We start from the raw sequence: 19714 nt of genomic DNA, 5'->3' as shown, positions 1-19714 counted from the left end.
AGAGAGAGAGAGAGAGAATCTGCACTGACAGCCTGAAGCCCAACACAGAGCTCCATCTGACCAACTAGGAGATCGTGACCTGAGCTGAAATCAATAGTTAAAAGCTTAACGGACTGAGCCACCCAGAAGTCCCAAGATGCAGTTACTTTCGACTCTTTTGATCAAAGAGGGTGTAGCCTGGGAAACATTTGCAAGATCTACAATTCCGTCTGACTAGTAGCACCCAGAATGGTTTCGGTGGCTTGAGAAAACAGAAAAGAAGATCTTGTGGAACAGCCCAGAGAAATAAAATAAACCTGCCCATAAAACAGAGGGGTTATAGGACAGCACCACCTCCAGGACTAATTTACCTACACCCCCCTTTTCCGCAGCATTCTCATTGTAAAGGGAGAAACGGGGAAGGACGGGAAGAAGAACCATGCCATCTGAAACCAACAGAGAGAAGCTCTGTAAGAAAACCCTGAGGTGTTTGCGACTGGAATATTCATCCTCCAACTCACATACGTCTCCTGAGAGCCAGCCATGCATGCGATGAGGTGTCATCCAAAGAAAAACAAAGACACGCCAAAAAAACCCTTTCTCTGACTTAGGATGAGCAGCTGATAATTAAACGCTAGTGCAAACCACAGTAAGTACGCATCAGAAATAACCCACTTAGAAAAACACCCCAAACCCACAGTGTCTCTTAATCACGGAGACTTTTGAGATTTTTGTGTCTGATCACTAGTTAAACCATTATTTTCTTTCTATAGGATATTAAAAAAATAGATATTGCTGCTTACCAACAAACCTGCCAGCCGGTCGCATTGGCAATCTGTAGGAAATTTAAGTACTTCCTGGAACATTTGTTTCACTAGCAACTACATTTAAATGTTGGGGGTGGGAAGAAAAGCTCTTTTATGCCATCTACTGAATCCCACTGAAATTACACAGGAAGTGTAAACCAATTTTCTCCTATTCATCTGTAGAATAGGGGCTGGTGGGTTAATTGATAGGCCTGTATTAAAATAGAATTTCTGTGGCTCCTTCATTCTAGACAGCTGACTGCTGTTTCTGTGCGAAGTGAAAAACATGCTGTTGATAAACCACAGATGATTATTGGCTGAATTCAAAATGCATATTGTGGCGGCTGGGCTGAGAAAGGAAGAGCAAACCTGGCTGTGTCTCAGATGCTTTGCTTCTATTCTTGCGTTTTGATCAGTCCCCCATTAAAGAGGGAGGGGTCAAGATCCGCACTCTGCTAAAACTCCTAGAGAGAGAAGATCATTCATGTGCTAATAGAGAATGGATGCTAACTAGTCCCTTGTTTTTAACAAACTTGTTTTCCGAGACAGTCTGGTGCTTGAATTTTTTGCCATTGATATTTTCAAACTTAATCAAAAAGTGATTTTTTTAGGGGCACCTGGGCGGCTCGGTCAGTTAAGCGTCTGACTCTTGATTTCACCTCAGGTTATGATCTCCCGGTTCCAGGGGATGGAGCCCCGAGTCAAGTTCTCTCTCTCTCTCTCTCTGTCTAATGAATAAATAAACTTAAGTTATTTTTTAAAACTCCATGTGAGAAACATACTATCTAACAGTAAAGTCGAATACATCTCCTTCTGGTTAGTTGTCTGCACACTCTAGGAATTCGTTCTGATAGTGCCATTCTTTTAACATAACAAAAGCAACAACTGATGTGAGAAACAAAGGCAGAAAGAAATGGCAGAAAAAATTAAATTTCCTTATAACCTGCAGCCCAGACAAATACTTGAGGCTTTTTTTCCAGGGACTCCCTATTGTCTTAATGCTAATGCTTCGCTAGAGGGAAAACAACCTTAGTTTGACAATAGCTAGGCCTCCAGTATCCTGGGATCTTTAGCATGTGAAAATCTCATCGGAAACTTCCCCTGGACTTTACCTCCCCCAACTCCCTAACATATAACCAGTCTCTCCTCATGGTCCCTGGGCAGCTCTTACTGCCCATGGGTCCTGTCCCCATGCTTTAATAAAATCATCTTTTTTGCACCAAAGACGTCTTCAAGAATGTTCTTGGTTGTCAGCTCCGGACCCCCCACCATCACCCCAAAACCTCATCAGCAACCACCACAAATGGGCAAATAAGGTTAAGAAATGCCAGCTGTCTGCCTCAGAACTTGTCCCCAGCCTAGTATTGTATGACGGGCAGTCACAGACTGGATACAATTTTTTGCTGTGATCAGCTTCTTTTTCCCCAGTGAGCAAGGCCAACTTCCCTTAACTCAGAACTTGGGGTTCTTCTAATATTCTGTGTATCTCTCTGTTTCCTCCTACCACGCCCCTACACTTTGTTTAATAGGGGAAATGTATCTATAAATATATTTCTGAAACTGCAAGAATGAACCTCCCCCTCCTCCACTCTTACCATTTCTTCCCTCAGACCCTTCACTGGAGACGAGGGTGGTTTCTGAGTAAGAATTCAGCTCCCAGACGTATTTGACTTTGAACCAGGTCTGGAGAGGAAAGCCCACAGGGCAGGAAGCAAAGCCTGTGAGCACTCTGAAGTCCTGTGATTCCCTTCAGATTTCCTCCCACCACTCTGATTGCCCACCCACCTCCTTCTTTCCTCCCTATCGCCATTGGACGAACACACACTTGTAATCATGTATACCCATGCATTGATCCATGTGTCCTAAAGAAAACTTTAATTCTCAGGAATATAATTTCTTTGTAAAAAATTTTTTTAAATGTTTATTATTTATGTATTTATTTATTTATTTATTTATTTATTTTTGAGAGAGAGAGAGAGAGAGAGAGAGAGAGGCAGAGCATGAGCAGGGGAAAGGCAGAAAGAGAGAGAGAGAGAGACAGACAGAATCCCAAGCAGGCTCCAGGCTCTGAGCTATCAGCACGGAGCCTGATGTGGGGCTTGAACCATGAGATCGTGACCTGATCCAAAGTCTGATGCTTAACCGATTGAGCCACCCAGGCACCCCTCTTTGTAAAATGTTTAACATTTTACTTTAATAGCTACAAAATATTATTTCCACAGGTAATCAATATCAAACATTATTAATGAGATATTTTATATGTGCTTTATTCTAAATCTTCAGAATCCAGTGTGTGTTTTATACCTACAGCACATCCTATTTGGACTACCTGCACTTCAGGTGCTCAGTGGGCTGGAGATATTGGAAAGCCCAGGTCTAGATGGAGTGTCATCACAGCCATGCAAATAAGCACAAACCTAAGCCCAGTTAATAGCAGCCCAGAGAACTAACTTCAAATAGAGCTCCCATATCTTACACTCCAGGCCACTCCTCACCTTCTCTCAATAGCAGTTTCTGCCCATCCCTGATTCCATACCCAGGCATTCTCTTTGGATCTAGGGCATTGTAAATATCCTGCCTCTAAGATATGACCTATAGTTGTTTTTTTCTTCTTTTTTAAACAAAAGCTTTATTGAGATAGAACTCACATACCATAAAAAAGTTTACCCACTTAAAGTACACAATTCAATGGCTTTAAATATATTCACAGAATTACGCAACTGTTACCACAATCCATTTAGAATATTTCATCACCCTAAAGAGAAACACCATACGCCTTAGCTGCCACCGGCCACACCTGCATGTGCTCCAACTTTAGAAAGCCACTACACATTGTACTAATCCCTATAGATTTGCCCATTCTGGACATTTCATGTAAATGGAACCTACAATATGGGCTTCTTTGTAATCGGTCTCTTCACTTAGCTTGGTGTTTTCAAGATTTATCCATATTAGGCTGCTATCAGTGTTTCATGTTTTATTGCTAAATAACTTTCCATTGTATGGATATACCACATTTTATTTATCTACTTGACAAGATGATGGACAATTGAGTTGCTTACACTTAACAGCTTTTATGAATAATGCTGCTGTGAACATTTGGGTACAGGTTTTTCTATGGACACATTTTCTCTTGGGTATGTACTTAGGTGTGGAATTGCTGCATCATTTGGTAGCTATGTTTAGCCTTTTGAAAAGTTCTAGGCTGTTTCCAAAGCAGCTGCACCATTCTACATTACCACCAGCAGTGTGAAAGTCTTCCAATTTCTCCACATCCTTGCTAACACTAGTGATTGTCTGACTTTTACTATAGCCTTCTTAGTGGGAATGAAGTGGTATTTCGTTATGGTTTTAATTTGCAATTCCCCAATGCCTAATGATGTTGAGCATCTTTTCATGTGTAGATTGGCCGTTTGTATATCTTCTCTGCAACCTTGCTACACTTGTTTATTAGTTTTAATTAGTTTTTTAGGGGCGCCTGGGTGGCTCTGTCGGTTAAGCGGCCGACTTCGGCTCGGGTCATGATCTCGCCGTCCGTGAGTTCAAGCCCCGCGTCGGGCTCTGTGCTGACCGCTCAGAGCCTGGAGCCTGTTTCAGAATCTGTGTCTCCCTCTCTCTGACCCTCCCCTGTTCATGCTCTGTCTCTCCCTGTCTCAAAAATAGATAAAACGTTAAAAAAATTTTTTTTAAATTAGTTTTTTAGTGGACTCCTAAATATTTTCTACAAACAAGATCGTGTCATCTGCAAAATGTCATCTTCTTTCTTTCCAATATGCATGCTTTTTTATAACACGTGCTTGCCTTATTGTCATGGCTAGCATTTCCAGGACAATGTCGAATAGAGGTGATGAGACCAGACCTCCTCATCTTGTTCCTTATGTTAGGGGGCAAAGCGTGGAGTATTGCACCATTAAGTATGACGCTAGCTGGGAATGTTTCACTGATGCTTTTCACCAGGCTGAGAAAGTTCCCATCTAGTCCTTGTTTGTTGAGTGCTTTTATCAGGAAGGGGTATAGAGTATGGTTTCTTAATCAATAAGGACAAGAACAATGCTATGACCACAGTGCCTTAGTTTGGGTGGGGGGGGGGGCGGGGTGTGCCTCTGCTTCCTTCCCTCCCTCCCTACTCTCCCCCACACCACCATTCCTCCTACCCACCTGATCCTAGAGCTCAAATTGTGTCCTATCAAGCTGGCTAGGAATAAAAAATGGCATCACCTGGACATCTGCCTTTTCATTAATTCTCCCCTAATTACTGAAAGTTTTCCAGCCAAATTTTTGAAACTGCTACCTGAGTAAATGGTAGGCCAAGGCCATCCTTGTCTCTAGCTATTTACCTGGTAGGAGGTTCCCTCTTTCAGTTTCATAAAATGTCAACAAGCACTTTGTACACAATCTTGGTTGGAGTTTTCTACTGTTGTCTAGGATATATTTTTGAAAGGAATTAACAGGTTAAAGGGCATGGACAAGTTTATGTTCTTGACACATAACTGCCAAGTGCTCTCCATTAAGTTTGTGCCAATCTGCCTGCTCCCAAGGGGGTCAGAATACTCACTCTCCACATTCTCCACAAAAGTAGCATTTTGGAGACAATTTCATACATGAAGAGTGATATCTATGTTTCATTTTTATTTTCTTTTATTATAAATGTCTCAGATAGTTATTCACGTTTATTGGCAATTTGTATCTTTTAGTGAATTACCTGTTCATGTCATTTGCCTATTTCTCTAGCAGTATTATGTTTTTACTATTTAACTATGCATTCTATTTTATGTCACTGACACTGTCTGTCAGACTTTTTGCAAACACCTTCCCCCGTGGTTTACTTTTCATTTCATGATCTTTTGAACCAATAAATGCACATATTTTTATATAAACAAGAAAACTGACTTTCTCTTTGCTATCACTGTCATTCAGTTGTGTGCTGGTAAACCAGGTTGCTCACCACCACCACCACTCCCCCAAAAAGCCTGATTTGTAGCATTTGCCAATACCTGCAGTATAAATATTTCCACTATGGTTGATTTCTAGCTGCCAACTGACATGATTGCAAAATTCCTGAATGTTTAACAGGAAGCTCTCACAATCTATACAGACAAGTTCCAGCAGACTACTGTTACATTGCTTTTAGGTTTAGAAAGTTCTTCTCTACGACAAGGTTAAGCAAATACATGTGTATGTGTTCTCAAGAAAAGTTTCTTAGTTATTTTACTTTTTTTATTACCCAAGGAATATATGTTAACTGAATAGAATCAAAAAATATAAATCAATAAAAAGGAAAAAAATAAATCAATGGTAATCTCACTGTATACAGATAAGCCAATATCATTTTTGTAGTAACCATGCAAACTTTTTTAATGTAAATGAACATGATTTAGTCTCTTGATGCCTGCTGCCAAATAGCTGTTCAGAAAATTTGTACACACACACACACACACACACACAGAAAATTTGTACACACACACACACACACACACACACACACACTGATAGCATTAGACTGTATGCTGTTTTGTTATCTGCTCTTCTTAATTTATAACACATTATAAATATCTTTTCATGTCAGTAAATATCTATCTGTGATGTATTGTGGGCCAGGAGTGAATGGTCAAGAAAGAATTCTTGAGACACTTTTGCTGCAAAAGGTGTTTTTATCAAAGCACAGGGACAGGACCTGTAGACAGAAAGAGCTGCACTGTGATTGTGAGGAAAGATTGATTATATAGTTTAAAGTGGGGGGGATAAAGATAAAGAAATTTCCAAAAGGATTTTTTTTCATATGTTAAAGAAGATTTACAGGATCCTGGAGATCAGGCTATTGTCAAGCTAAGGTGTTTGGCTTCTAGCAAAGCATTAAAGTTAGAGCAGTTGTGAATTCCTTGAGTGTCATGTTCTGCCTGTCTCAATATTTGTCAACAGGCTGCAAGTTGTGAGGAAATTTAATTTTATCCACATTTCTTTTGCCTCTGTTCTCCTCATCATCTACAATTTTAGTATTGGCTAAATAACATTCCATTTTATTTACAATGCATATTTTAATTAACAATGTATTCAACCAATCTTCTGATGTTAGGTATTTAAGTTGTTTTCAATTTTTGCTATTATAAACAATTCTGCCATAAGCAGCATCTTCATGCATTTCCTTAGGATGTGTCTGAACAATTATTTCTTTAGGATATATCCATTAAGTAGACTTTATTAATCAATGGACATAAATCCATGCTATTATTCTCTGCTTGTTCTTCTACTACTATGAGTGATATGTCTTTTTTATGATTATTTAATCCAAATTTAGGATAGAATTTTAAGTTGCTCATCTTCTATGTAATTCAGTAGCCCACCAACAATTTCAATTTCCCTTCCCATCTATTGGTTCTACTGATTACATAACAGGGTATTGACTGGAACTTTCCCTACGATTTGGATCCAAAACCAAAGACAAGAAAGTGTTATATACCCCTTGTTCTTAAGAGAGCTGCCAAAGGCCAAGGACTTCCATCAGGGCATTCTAAAAAGCAGCTGAACCAGACAATGGCCCTCCCCACCACTGCCTCACTCTCATACTTCCCAGCCACCTGAGAGGGCTGGGGACGGCAGCAAGTCAGCAGCACTGGGATACCAGGGTTTATGATCTTAGGCTGCACCCTCTTCTCCTCAGGGGAGAAGTAACATCCTCTGTCCTTTTCAAGCCAGGTAAAGGGGCTATGCCAGTAGAATCACTTATGGAGACTGGACAGAGAGACTAAGCATTTGTTTCCTCAGGTGAATGCTGGCTTTGATACACAAATGTGCAGGACACCCCTCCCCTCACCCAAGGGTTGTCCCTCTCTGAGGAAACTCCCAGGGAGTTTAGGAGTGTAACTAAACAGAGGACCCGGTATCTACTCTCATGGAGGTTTCTGTTGGAGTAACCCTTGCCAACAGGTAATTAGAGACCTGTGATCATGTACCTGGGAGAAGGGGTACATCTCCACTCACCTTCCCTTGGTCCACATACTCAGAGAAAGCACAAGAGGACTTCATTCATCCCGGTGACTCCATGTAAAAAGAATGGAGGCAAGAGCTATGGAAAACAGAGCCAACTGGCCAGTCTGAGCTCTTGAATGACTTTGTGGAGTAGACACAGCTACCTATCCTAGACCTCCTGACTATATTTGTCCTACATTTAAGAAAGAAAGAAACTTCTGTCTTATTTAAGCCCTTGAGTTTGAGGTCTCCTTGTTCTGTACCTTAACCAACACAATTATAGAAAAGGACATCTGCCTTCCAACCCCTCATTCCTGGTCTCTACATCAGGTCCAGAAGAGACAGCACATGAACAGGGGAGGAACAGAGAAAGAGGGAGACACAGGATCCAAAGAAGGCTCCAGGCTCTGAACTGTCATCACAGAGCCCAACGTGGGGCTTGAACCCATAAACTGTGAGATCATGACACGAGCCGAAGTGGGACGCTTAACTGACAGAGCCTTCTTGTTGCCCCTAGATTGCACTTTTAATACCTCGAAGGGCTAGAGAGATATGAAATCTGCTTGAGATATTACTAAGGGATGAGAAGAGGAGAACTTTAGAATTCAGTTAACTGAGTGGGGAAAAATAAAAACTACTTCATATTTACGCTTGGCTCTATTGAGATTCCTTATAAACTTACCATAACTAAAAACCTCTAGAAAGTCCCTATGGCCTTAGAAATCCCCCCAGGTCTCTTTGTGATTTATTCTCATTCTTTTCTAATCAAATCACTCTCAAGAAATCTAGACAGAAACTGACTTCCTCCTTTCTCAGCATTGTTTTTTGTGTTTTCACTCTCATTAAAACCCAGACTCTAGCCCATGTATATCCCAGTCACCCACCATCTCTTTCCCATTCTCCCCCACCCTTCCATTGCAATCTCTTTACCACTATCTCTCGTTTGCACCTCGGGACTTCCCAAGCTGCTTCTTTCATATTTTTCCCTCTCTCCAAGATAGCATTTATTTATTCTACTGCCACACCCAGTTGAGTCTCCAAGCCACCAGAGACAGTTGTGTCTTCCCCAGGGTGGTGGGTTGAATAATGCCCCCTTCCAAAAAAAATTCCTGTGTACTTGGAACCTCAGAATGTGGCCTTGTTTTGAAACAGGGTCTTTGCAGATACAGTGAGAAGTTAAGACAAGATCATACTAGATTAAGAAGGGCTCTAAATCCAATGAGAGTGTCCCTATAAGAGACGGAAAAGAAGACAGGAGAAGGCCATGCGAAGATAGAGGCAGGGACTGGGGTGATACATCCACAAGCAAGCAATGGCCAGGATTGCCAGCAACCACCAGACACTGGGAGAAAGGCACGGGACATTTCTCCCTCAGAGCCTCCAGAAGGAAGTAAGCCTGCTGACACCTTGATTTTGGACTTCTGGCTTCCAAAATTGTGAGAGATCAACTTCTGGTGTTCTAAGCTTTGTGGTAATTGGTTATGGCAGCCGTGGAAACCTAACACATCCAGTAAGGCTGCCAGTTGGATGCTTTCTTTGCTCACGGCTCCCTTTCAATTCCAACTTTGTGCCCACTGTGCCTTCCCTTTGAAGGGCCATCCCCGCCACAGGCTGAGGGCCTTTATGCTGAACAAGGCTTGCCCAAAACCTCTGAAGCCAGAAGCACTCCCTAATCATCTTTGCCATGTCCCATTCCTTTGAACCTGTCACCTTATTGACGTGCTTAGTTTTTATTCTCATCACGGCGTTAATAACTAAAAATATATTAAGGCAAACTTCCCAACTTGTGGCAGTAGATTTGGAGCATGGAAAGGCATGACACAAATATGAAGGAAGGGGACATTCTATTTGCATGGAGTTTTAAGATAAAAATGAGGATTTCAAAGGCATTTTATGCTTGTGGCCATTCAGAGCTATTCATAAATGTGTGACATAGTTTGTTTGCTGTTTTGTTTTGTTTTGTTGGCTTAGAAAACAGTCCAACAGAGGCAAAGGAAAATTTACAACTTGAGAGAGGTCCTGTGAAGGAGAATTAAGTGCTCTCTTGAAAGGCAGAGGAGGGCTAATGCCAATAAAAGATGACTCTAATAAAATTCCCTTAAAGCTTATTTCTTTATAACTATTAATTATGAAACTGGTTTATTATTAAATAAACTCAGTTATTGAATGAGCTAACTCCAGAAGGAAAGGACTTTATTTTTTTCTCTAACCACTGCCTTACAACCAGGTTTTGTGGAATCTTTCTCTATCAGGATCTATGCAGAATCTACCCTGAATCTTGGGCAGATGCCATAGATTTTATTGACAAGTCATATTATAATAATTGCACCTCTATTTCAGGCATTAAAATGTCCGGGACAGTCCAAGTAATATCACTCTCACACCTAATTTAAAATTTTGCTTGGCTCCATCTCAGGTCTTTCTTGCAGTGAATCAGGGAATAAGGGTGGTCAGTTTCTTTTTTCTTCCACCATCTTCTCTGCTTTCTTTATATTCTGGATGTGCCCAGACCACTTCAAGGGAAGAGTATTTTAGACAAAGAGGAGCAAATATCCCTGCATTTAACTATTGGGTAAGGCAGACAAGCCATCATGTCGGCTCTTATTATGGCAGAGTCCAACTGTTGTCTCTTTCACAGGATGTATCTGTTGGTTATTCAGAGGTCTCAGGTGGATACCCCATTGCACAGTTCCTTGATGCAGGGGGCATATTCTCTGGCTGATCGCTTGCAGCAATTCCCCCCATACATCTCTTCCACCTAACCCCATGGCTTCTATTACTATAGTCCCTTTGCAAACAGGTTGCCCTGGTAGCTGAAGTCCCATCATGACAACTCAAGCCCACCTACCCTTCCCATAGTCAACATGGTCTACAAGAAATTCACAGACTTTGCCATGACAAAAAATGGAAGTCAGGTTGCAATCACTGCTTCTCTTCTCTCCTCATATTCCCATTTTGGGCTATCCACATCAACCTCTCACCTACTGAATTCTCTAGGTGGGTAGCACTCATCCATTCATTTCAACAAAATTTATCAAGCACCTATATTTTCAAAACATGATTTACCAATCTTTATGTGCACAATCCCCACCCCTGCCACAAAACTCCCAGGGACACTCATCAGGCCCTTCCAAGAGCTCTCACATCATGCACTGAATTTGTGTACTCTTGTTATTCTACAAGCTGCAGGCTGAGAGTGGGATGCCAGGATACTTTTATATTATGCTTAGAGACCCTCTCATTCACCTTTGGAAGAAATCCAAAGCAATCTCCCCATAGGTCTAGAACCTCTACTTAATGATATCTAACCACCCTTTTGAATCTATTCTGGAGATAGGTGATATGTGTTGGTAGTTACAAGGCTCTTTCTGCTATTCTTTAATACATCCAGCCTGGCTATGTCTAGTATCTCCACTTAAAATGTGGTGGCATTTATTACCTTTTGTCAGCTTTGAGGCATTTGCCAAAACTAAGACAACCAGAAAACTCCTATTCAATAACCAGTTACAAATAAAGTTGGCTCGGAGTTTCCTTTGCAAACAAATAAATCCATGTCTTTGTCCTTAACAGCCTGTAACTAAAGGCTATACAGTTGACCCTTGAACAACATGGGGGTTAGGGGTGCTAACCCCCTGTGTAGTCACAAATCTGTGTATAACTTTTAACAACCCCAAAACTTAATTACCTCAATAACCTCAACTTACCTTAATAACTTCAAAATGGCCTCCTGTTGACCAGAAGCCTTACCGATAACATAAATAATTAACAAACATTTTGTATGTTACATGTATTAAATACTGTATTCTCACAATAAAATATACTATAAAAAAGAAAACATTAAGAAAGTCACAAGGAAGAGAAAATATAATTATAGTACTGTACTGTAAAAAGCCCATTAAAAAAAAAAAAAGAACTACAAGCAGATCCATGTAGTTCAAACCCATGTTGTTCAAGGGGCAACTGTATTTTCCTTTATATACATAAATTATTACGTCATGAGTCCCCACTGGTTAATTGCATATTTGTGTGACAGCGTCAGAAATTTAATAATTTCCTCAGATGTGAACAAAAATTCTTTATTTTCCATAACTGGTCTAATTTTTTCCCAAGCTCCAAAGTTGAACAGGATGACAAAGCTCACCCAGAGTTCAATGAGGCTCCATAGGACACTCCAAGGGCCATTGGGTACACTTCTGAGTTTGACTTTCCTTGCTGCCATAAAGTCCCACAAACTCCTGCTCACACAGACTCTCTTTGGGAAAGGAGAAGGGAGAGGAAAGGTCCTTGAATGACCATTTACTTGTGTGTTTCCACTCAAAACTGAATGGTTGAACCAGAAGAGACTGAGCTACCTGTAATAGGCAAGTTTGAGCACCACCTCAGCCTCCAGCCTTGGTCCTCAGCTTCGTTAAAACCTAGTTTTCATTTAGTCTTCCAGAATGTGTAGATATAATAGAGGTATCATCTAGACAGAAACTTAAAATCATCATGTTCATCAGAATCCAAGTTAATGATGGTTTCTTAAATTGAATTTCCTGATTTTTTTAAAGTTTCTGCATTATTGTTTTCAGCAATTAATGTCAACTTCATGTTAAAAGCAGCTCTAATATTAGCCCAAAAAAGTCCATGTTTGCTCTTCTCCTTGGGCCATTCCAAGTAAGTCCGCTGTGTCATGAGAGCCTTCAGCTTGTGATACTTGCTGGGAATGCAGTTCTGTGGAATGGGTTCCAGCAAGATCAGGATTAAATTATTAGATCCTTCATGAAAGAGATTGTGATGAGCAAAGTAGAGTTCATAATGACACCACTCACTCTGAACAAAGTTGGGAGACAAAACAAAGATGGACTTGTAACTTTTCTCAATGCAGTTGATGATATTCTCCACAATGCTCTTGCCAGGAACAAAGTTTCTCTCATGGAGACAAATCCTTAGGTCTTCTTTTTCTAGGTAAGGTACCAGTTCATTCTTCACCCAGGCAGAATCGTGTTCACTGTATGAAATAAAAGCATGGAACTGAAGGGTTCTTTGGAGTTCTTCTAAGGGTAGGTTCCTTGCCCTGTGCCGGGTCTGGGTCCACTGACACACCATCCTGAGATACCAGGGCAGATCAAAGTACATACAGAGGGCAGTCACAGTAACAGTCAACACCAGCACAGTGACCCCAATGGTGACAAGCAGCAGAGCTATGTTGCAGGATAACTGAGACACATGAAAGTCCTTTAGTGGGGTTCCCTTATAACTTTCTGGATTGTCACACTTATAAGAATCAGGCCAACCCTCTACCACTTCACTTGATACTTGGCCTATATTCTGGATAAATTCTCTTAGCTCACAGGTGCATTGGAATGGATTGTTTCCTGCTCTTATGGACCTAATCTTCTGGCAGCTGTGGAAGAAATCAGCTGATGGGTTGGAAATTGAATTATGGTCAATGATCAGTACAGAAAGGCTGCTAAAAGCTCCACAGTCAGGAAGGTGGGCTAAGGAATTGGAGGCAACATTGAGTTCTTGCAAAGCTTCTAGTTTCATGATTAGTTTAGGAATGCTCCTTATTCGGTTATCATAAAGATCAAGTACCTTGACCTTAGGAGGTAAACATCTGAAAACAGAGTCAGTAAGTATATTTGAAGACAAATTTAACACCGCTATACTCCCACCCCAAGTGCAATTTCCATCATGTCTATCATATTCCAAAGAATTCCAACTAACATCCAATATTTTCAAAGATGTCATATGCTTAGTCATGAGACCTATATTGTAAAGGCCTTTTAATTTATTCTTTTGTAAGATAAGGGTTTCCAATCTAACTAGTTTGGAACAGTTTTGAAATACACTGTCTGTGAAAACATTCTGGGTAAAGTTCAAAAATTTAAATGTGCTTGATGTCTGAGGACAAAGCATGTGTATAAAAGGTGTATCTGATAGGGTTAACATCATAATGTTCATCTCAGAAAAAAATGTATATAACACCGTCTGTGAATAAATAAAAACTCTGTTTGTAACATGCTCTATTTTCAATGCTTTCAGTGCTGTTTTAGAATAAGTAAAATCTTCTTCATCAATGCTTTCAACTATTATTAAATTGTAAATATTGAGATATTCTACAGGTTTGGGCCAAAGAAATTGAAAAACTCTAACCAGGCATTTCCAAGTTGTTTCCACATGTTTGAGAGTAAAATTCAGTAAAGTTGGGCCTCTAATGAGTTCTGATAAAAATTTAATTAGAATTTGACAGTTGTCGTTATTCAATTTAATATTAGTCAGTTGTAAGCACCTTAAACTGTTAACTGATATGTTCACTTGGACAGAGAATAACTGATTTGGGTGAAAAACAAGGTGGAGTGTTTTTGTATTCAGAATTTGAAGACTTTCTGTTTCACTTTCTTTTGCATAATAACCTTCTAAATCCAGAAGGATGTGACTTAGATGCAAATGAGCAATTGGTAGCAGATCTAATTGTCGTAACCTTGTACCACTTAATCCTAAGAAATTCAGTTGCGTCAAGTTGCCAAATTCCTTACAGATGGGCAGGACATCAAAGTCATTGAATGAGAGGTCTAAATGCTTGAGACTCCTGATAAGGTGGCAAGAGGTCTTCTGCAACTGATTGTGAGATAAATCCAAATATTCCAAATCCTGGTTGAACTTGAAAATGCTAAAATCGAGGCACTGGAGTCTATTATAGGAAAGTGTCAAAACTTCCAGCCGTAAGAGATAGCTAATGTCAGAGATGTGAAGCTTAGATATGTAGTTTTGAGATATATCTAAGACTTTGGTTTTTGGTGACAGGTCTTTTGGAACATGCGTAAGTTTCATTTTCGACATGTCTACTGCAAATTCACTTTCATCAGAGAACTGGATTATGGTTCCAACTATTAAGGTCAAAATGTACACAAAGCAAAAGCTTCTGGTGATAGATTCTTTGTCTTTGGTCATGATGTTTAAAAGGCTATTCCCCAAAGGGTTGTGCTGTTCTTCAGGGCATCTTGATATGTGTCCAAATTCTAGAAATACAATATACATTAAGACATATAAATATTGGATGATTGCTCTCAGACCTCCACTTCCTAACACAAAATCCCAATGATCTTTTCATTCACTATCAGAGTCATTTCTGTTTGCATATGATATATTCTCCAGTTATGCAGCTTGCTGGTACCAGGGGAGGCAATACAGACCTTATCATCAAAAAATTGTGCTTCTGTGTTTTAACCTGTCTAGGCATTCTCTGAGGGATGCACTCAGGGGCTTGGCTTTGTTTCACTCTTTTCAGAACTTTCTCAGGGCTGGAGAAACCTCCTGGGTAATGTTTACTGAAAATCTTTATAGGCAAATATACTAGCCACAGGCACTGGAACAAGGAATAGCAAATGTGACAAACAGCACACACATCAAAAAGCCAGGGAAGGAAGAAGCTCACAAAAGAGATACGTGGTAGATAAGAGTCTTTGGAAATCTCCATGTGAACCAGGAAATCTAGAAAGCCACCCATGTCTAGGGCTGGATGCATGTTCAGAAAAGAGCTAAGAAAATCCTAAACTTTCACCTTTGGTTGACCTTTGGCTCTGTGAAAGCCGAAAGTGAAAGCTAGGGCAGAGTTGTAAACAGCCTGGATAAACATCCAGGAAATGTTTCCACACAGAACCAATCTACAAAAATCCAAAGTTTTGTTTCATTTTATCTCTAGATATTTAAGAAAATCTCTATCAAACACTAGCTGGCCACTAAGTGAATCAAGCACAGAATACAATGGCCACACATAACAAAGAATATAGTCTTTACAAAATAGTTTAGAGCAGTCACTAAACAAACAGCCAACAGTACTCCCATGACAATCAGCAACAGCAAACCCTGGGAGACAGGAGAACCTGAGTTACCACATTATAATATTCAAAATGCCTACTTTAAACAACAGAGGCATGCAAATAAATTATAAACTATTACCCATTTATAGGAGAAAAAGGAAAAGAACAAAGTTAGAGAACTGACACTACCTGGGGCATCTGGATGGCTCAATCGGTTAAGCATCCAACCTCAGCTCAGGTCATGACCTCACAGTTCGAGTTCGAGCCCCGTGTTGGGCTCTGTGCTGACAGCTCAGAGCCTGGAACCTGCTTTGGATTCTGTGCCTCTCTCTCTCTCTCACTCTGTCCTTCCCTGGCTCATGCTCTGTCTCTCTCAAATATAAAATAAACATTAAAAAAAAAAAGAAACTGAGAAGTGACGTTACCCAACTTCAAGACTTCCTATAAAGCTACAGTAATCAAGACAGTATGATACTGGTGAAAGAATGAACAGATCAATGGACCAAAATGAATAACTCAGAAATAGGCCTACACAAATATAGCCAACTGGTCTTTGACAAAGAAGCAAAGGCAATTCAGTAAAGAAAAGATAGTCTTTTCAACAAATGGTGCTAGAACTACTAGACATCCATATGCAAAAAAACAAAAAACAAACAAACAAAAAAAAGAGAGGATCTAGACACAGGTATTACACTTTTGACCAAAATTAGCCATAAATGGATCATAAACCTAAATGTAAAACATAAAACTAGAAAACTTCTAGGGGATAATATAGGTGAAAATTTAGGTCACCTTGGGTTTGGAGATGACCTTTTAGACACAACATCAAAAGCACAATCCATCAAAGAAAACATTGTTAAATTGGACTTCATTAAAATTAAATTTTTCTACTTTGCAAAAGACACAATTCAGGCAATGAAAAAACAAGCCACTGGCTGGGAGAAAATATTTACACAACACATATCTGATAAAGGACTTGTGTCCAAAATATACAATGAACTCTTGAATTCAGGGATAAGAAAATAACACAATTTAAAAATGGGGAAAAGATCTGAACAGAGACCTCATCAAATAGCAAATAAGCATATGAAAAGATACTCAATGTCAGATGTCACCAGAGAATTGCAAATTAAAACAATGAGATACCATTACACACCCATTAAAATGGCCAAAATCCTGAAACAACACCAAATATTGGTAAGGGTATGGAGCAACAGTGATTCTCATTCATTTTTGGTGGGAATTCAAAATGGTACAGACATTTTGGAAGACAGTCTGACAGTTTCTTAAGTGCACTCTTACCATATTATCTGGCAATTACAATCCTAGGTATTTACCCAAATGAATTGAAAATCTAGTCCACAAAAAAAGCTTGCATGTAGATGTTTGTAGCAGCTTTATTCATAACTCCCCAAAACTGAAAGCAACAAGATGTCCTTCAGTGGGTTGAAAGGTAAACAAACTGTGGTATATCCAAACAATGGGATGTTATTCAGTCCTGAAAAGAAATAAGTGATCAAACCACAAAGAGTCATAGAAGAACCAGAAGGCATATTTCTAAGTAAAAGAAACAAATCTGAAAAGGCTACATGCTGTATAATTCCAACTCTATGACATTCTTAAAAAGGCAAAACTAAAGATAAAAAGATCAGTGGTTTTTAGGGTTTTGGAGAGGAAGGGATGAATAACCAGGGCACAGAGGATTTTTAGTACAGTAAAACTGTTCCTTCCATATGATATTATAATTGTGGATATATGACCTTATGCATTTTTCAAAGCCCACATAACTATATAACACAAAGGCTGAATCCAAATGTAAATTATGGACTTTAGTTAATACTAATACATCTATTATATAATATACCACACTAATGCAAAATGTTGTAATAGGAAAAACTGTCTAGTACCCGAGAAGGGGTACATGAGAACTTTCTGAACTATTTACTCAATTTTTCTGTAAAACTAAAACTGCTCTAAAAAAATAGAGTCCATTAATTTAAACAGAGAAGTATATAGAAATGCATCAAAATTTCTGTATATTAATTTTGTATCCTGTGACTTTACTGAATTCATTTATCAATTCTAGTAATTTTTGGTTGGACTCTTTAGGGTTTTCTATATATAGTACCATGTCATGACAAATAGTGAAAATTGTACTTCTTCCTTGCCAATTTGGATTCCTTTTATTTCCTTTTCTTGTCTGATTGCTATGGCTAGGACTTCCAGTACCATGTTGAATAAAAGTGGTGAGGGTGGACATCCTTGACTTGTTCCTGATCTTAGAGGAAAAGGTCTCAGTTTTTCACCATTGAGTATGATGTTAGCTGTGGGTTTTTTATATAAGGTCTTTATTAGGCTGAGGTATTTTCTCTGTAAACCCACTGTGATGACAGTTTTCATCATGAATTGATGTTATACTTTGTCAAATGCTTTTTCTGCGTCTATTAAGATGATCCTATGGTTTTATCCTTTCTCTCGTTGATGTGATGTATCACACTGATTGATTTGCAAATACTGAACCACACTTAATCCCTGGAATAAATCCCATTTGATAGTGGTCAATGATTTTTTTTCAGTGTATTATTGGATTCAGTTTGCTAATATTCTGTTGAGGACTTTTGCATCTGTGTTCATCAGAGATACTGGGTTGTAGTTCTCTCTTTTTTTAGTGTCTTTATCTGGTTTTGATAACAGGGTAACATTGGTCTCATAGAATGAATTTTGAAACTTTTCTTCCTCTTCTATTTTTGGAATAGTTTGAGAAGACTAGATATTAACTCTTCTTTAAAGTTTGCTAGAATTCATCTGTGAAGCCATCTGGTCCTGAACTTTTGTTTGTTGGGAGTTTTTTGATTACTGATCCAATTTTATTGCTAGCAGTCTATTCACATTTTCTTCTTCCTGATTCTGTTTCAGTAGGTTATTACAAATGGATTTTATCCATTTCTTCTATGCTGTACAATTGGAAATTAAGAATAACAATACCATTTATAATTGTACCAAAAATAATAAAATACCTAGGAATAACCTTAATCAAGAAGGTGAAAGGTCTGCACTCTAAAAACTATAAAACATTGATGAAAGAAAGTGAAGATGACACAAAAAAATTAAAAGATATTCAATGCTTATGGATTGGAAGAATCAATACTGTTAAAATGTCCATACTACCCAAGGCAATCTACAGATTTAGTGCAATATGCCAACATCATTTTTCATAGAACTAGAACAAATAATATGAAAATTTGTATGGAACAACAAAAGACCCTGAATAGCCAAAGAAATCTTGAGAAAGAAGAACAAAGCAGAGGTATCACAGTGTTAGATTTCAAAATACACTGCAAAGCTTTAGTAGAAGAAAGAAAGAAAGAAAGAAAGAAAGAAAGAAAGAAAGAAAGAAAGAAAGAAAGAAAACAAAAAAACCCAAAACGATACGGGCACAAAAATAGACACATAGATCAATAGAGCAGAATAGAGAGCCCAGAAATAAACCCACATTTACATGGCCCATTCATTTACAATAAAGGAGGCAGGAATATACAATGAGGAGAAGACAGTCTATTCAGCAAATGGTGTTGGGAAAACTGGACCACTTCTTACACCGAACACAAAAATAAAATCACAAAGGACTTTAAAAATTGGATAAAAAAGGAGAAGAAGTTAATATAAATGGTTTCTGAAGAAACATGGGCATTGACTTACTAGACAAAGGCTTAAATCAACTGTCTTAGAAGTTAACTATGTGACTATGGTCTCTTTTCTTTGGACTCAGAGAATACTTTATTCTCTTTTAAAGGGCAGTCCTTTTATCCCTCCAAAATATTATATCACTCCTTTTGAGAATCTAAAATTGTACAAAAGGGCAATCAAAGAGCTATTGCCAGAAACTACAAGACATTCTCAAGAGTCTACACCAGTATTCAATTTGGCCATAACTCTGCCATCTGCTACAACCCGTGACTTCTCATGGGCGAAGGGTTAACAAACCCATTTATCTCTTTCTCTAGTGACTAATCTTACATAGGATTAACTTTCTAGCTCTTTTCTGAAAATCTGACACATGTAAAATGTCCACTGTGTTACCAAAAACATTACTTTTGGGTAAAATGACTCTTGAATGGTAAACAGCATCCATGTTAAAAGGACCGTGTATGAACTAGA

The 19714-nt window shown here is 38.9% G+C and overlaps 3 protein-coding genes across 9 annotated transcripts in view; 1 reads left to right on the top strand and 2 right to left on the bottom strand.

Moving 5' to 3' along the window:
• TLR6 (toll like receptor 6) overlaps nt 1–19714 on the bottom strand; it is a 43488-nt gene that overhangs the window by 12663 nt on the left and 11111 nt on the right. Inside the window, exons 1-2 of one of the 3 annotated variants that reach the window (XM_042984721.1) lie at nt 16894–16906; nt 11683–14755 (exon numbers count right to left, since the gene is read on the bottom strand). In XM_042984721.1, coding sequence (XP_042840655.1) covers nt 12273–14687 — 2415 coding nt within the window. In that variant the 5' untranslated portion in view covers nt 14688–14755; nt 16894–16906 and the 3' untranslated portion in view covers nt 11683–12272. Of the gene's footprint in view, nt 1–11682; nt 15745–16893; nt 16907–19714 lie in introns of those variants that run through there. The other 2 variants (XR_006217043.1, XM_007098861.3) reach the window with 2 other exon arrangements.
• The window catches only part of TLR1 (toll like receptor 1), a 47433-nt gene that overhangs the window by 16617 nt on the left and 11102 nt on the right, over nt 1–19714 (bottom strand). The window contains exon 1 of one of the 2 annotated variants that reach the window (XM_015545110.2): nt 783–1440. The exons of the other annotated variant lie outside the window; for it this stretch is intronic. The gene's annotated coding sequence lies outside the window, so the exon portion shown is untranslated. Of the gene's footprint in view, nt 1–782; nt 1441–19714 lie in introns of those variants that run through there. 2 annotated transcript variants of the gene reach the window in all.
• Nucleotides 61–19714, top strand: part of FAM114A1 (family with sequence similarity 114 member A1) — a 107780-nt gene continuing 88126 nt past the window's right edge. For all 4 annotated transcript variants that reach the window (XM_042984730.1, XM_042984729.1, XM_042984728.1 and 1 more), the window contains exon 1: nt 61–628. The gene's annotated coding sequence lies outside the window, so the exon portion shown is untranslated. The remainder of the gene's footprint in view (nt 629–19714) is intronic.

This window comes from Panthera tigris, chromosome B1 (assembly GCF_018350195.1).
Source record: "Panthera tigris isolate Pti1 chromosome B1, P.tigris_Pti1_mat1.1, whole genome shotgun sequence".
In the NCBI taxonomy this organism is placed as follows: Eukaryota; Metazoa; Chordata; class Mammalia; order Carnivora; family Felidae; genus Panthera; species Panthera tigris.
This window is presented reverse-complemented; position numbering and strand designations above follow the sequence as displayed.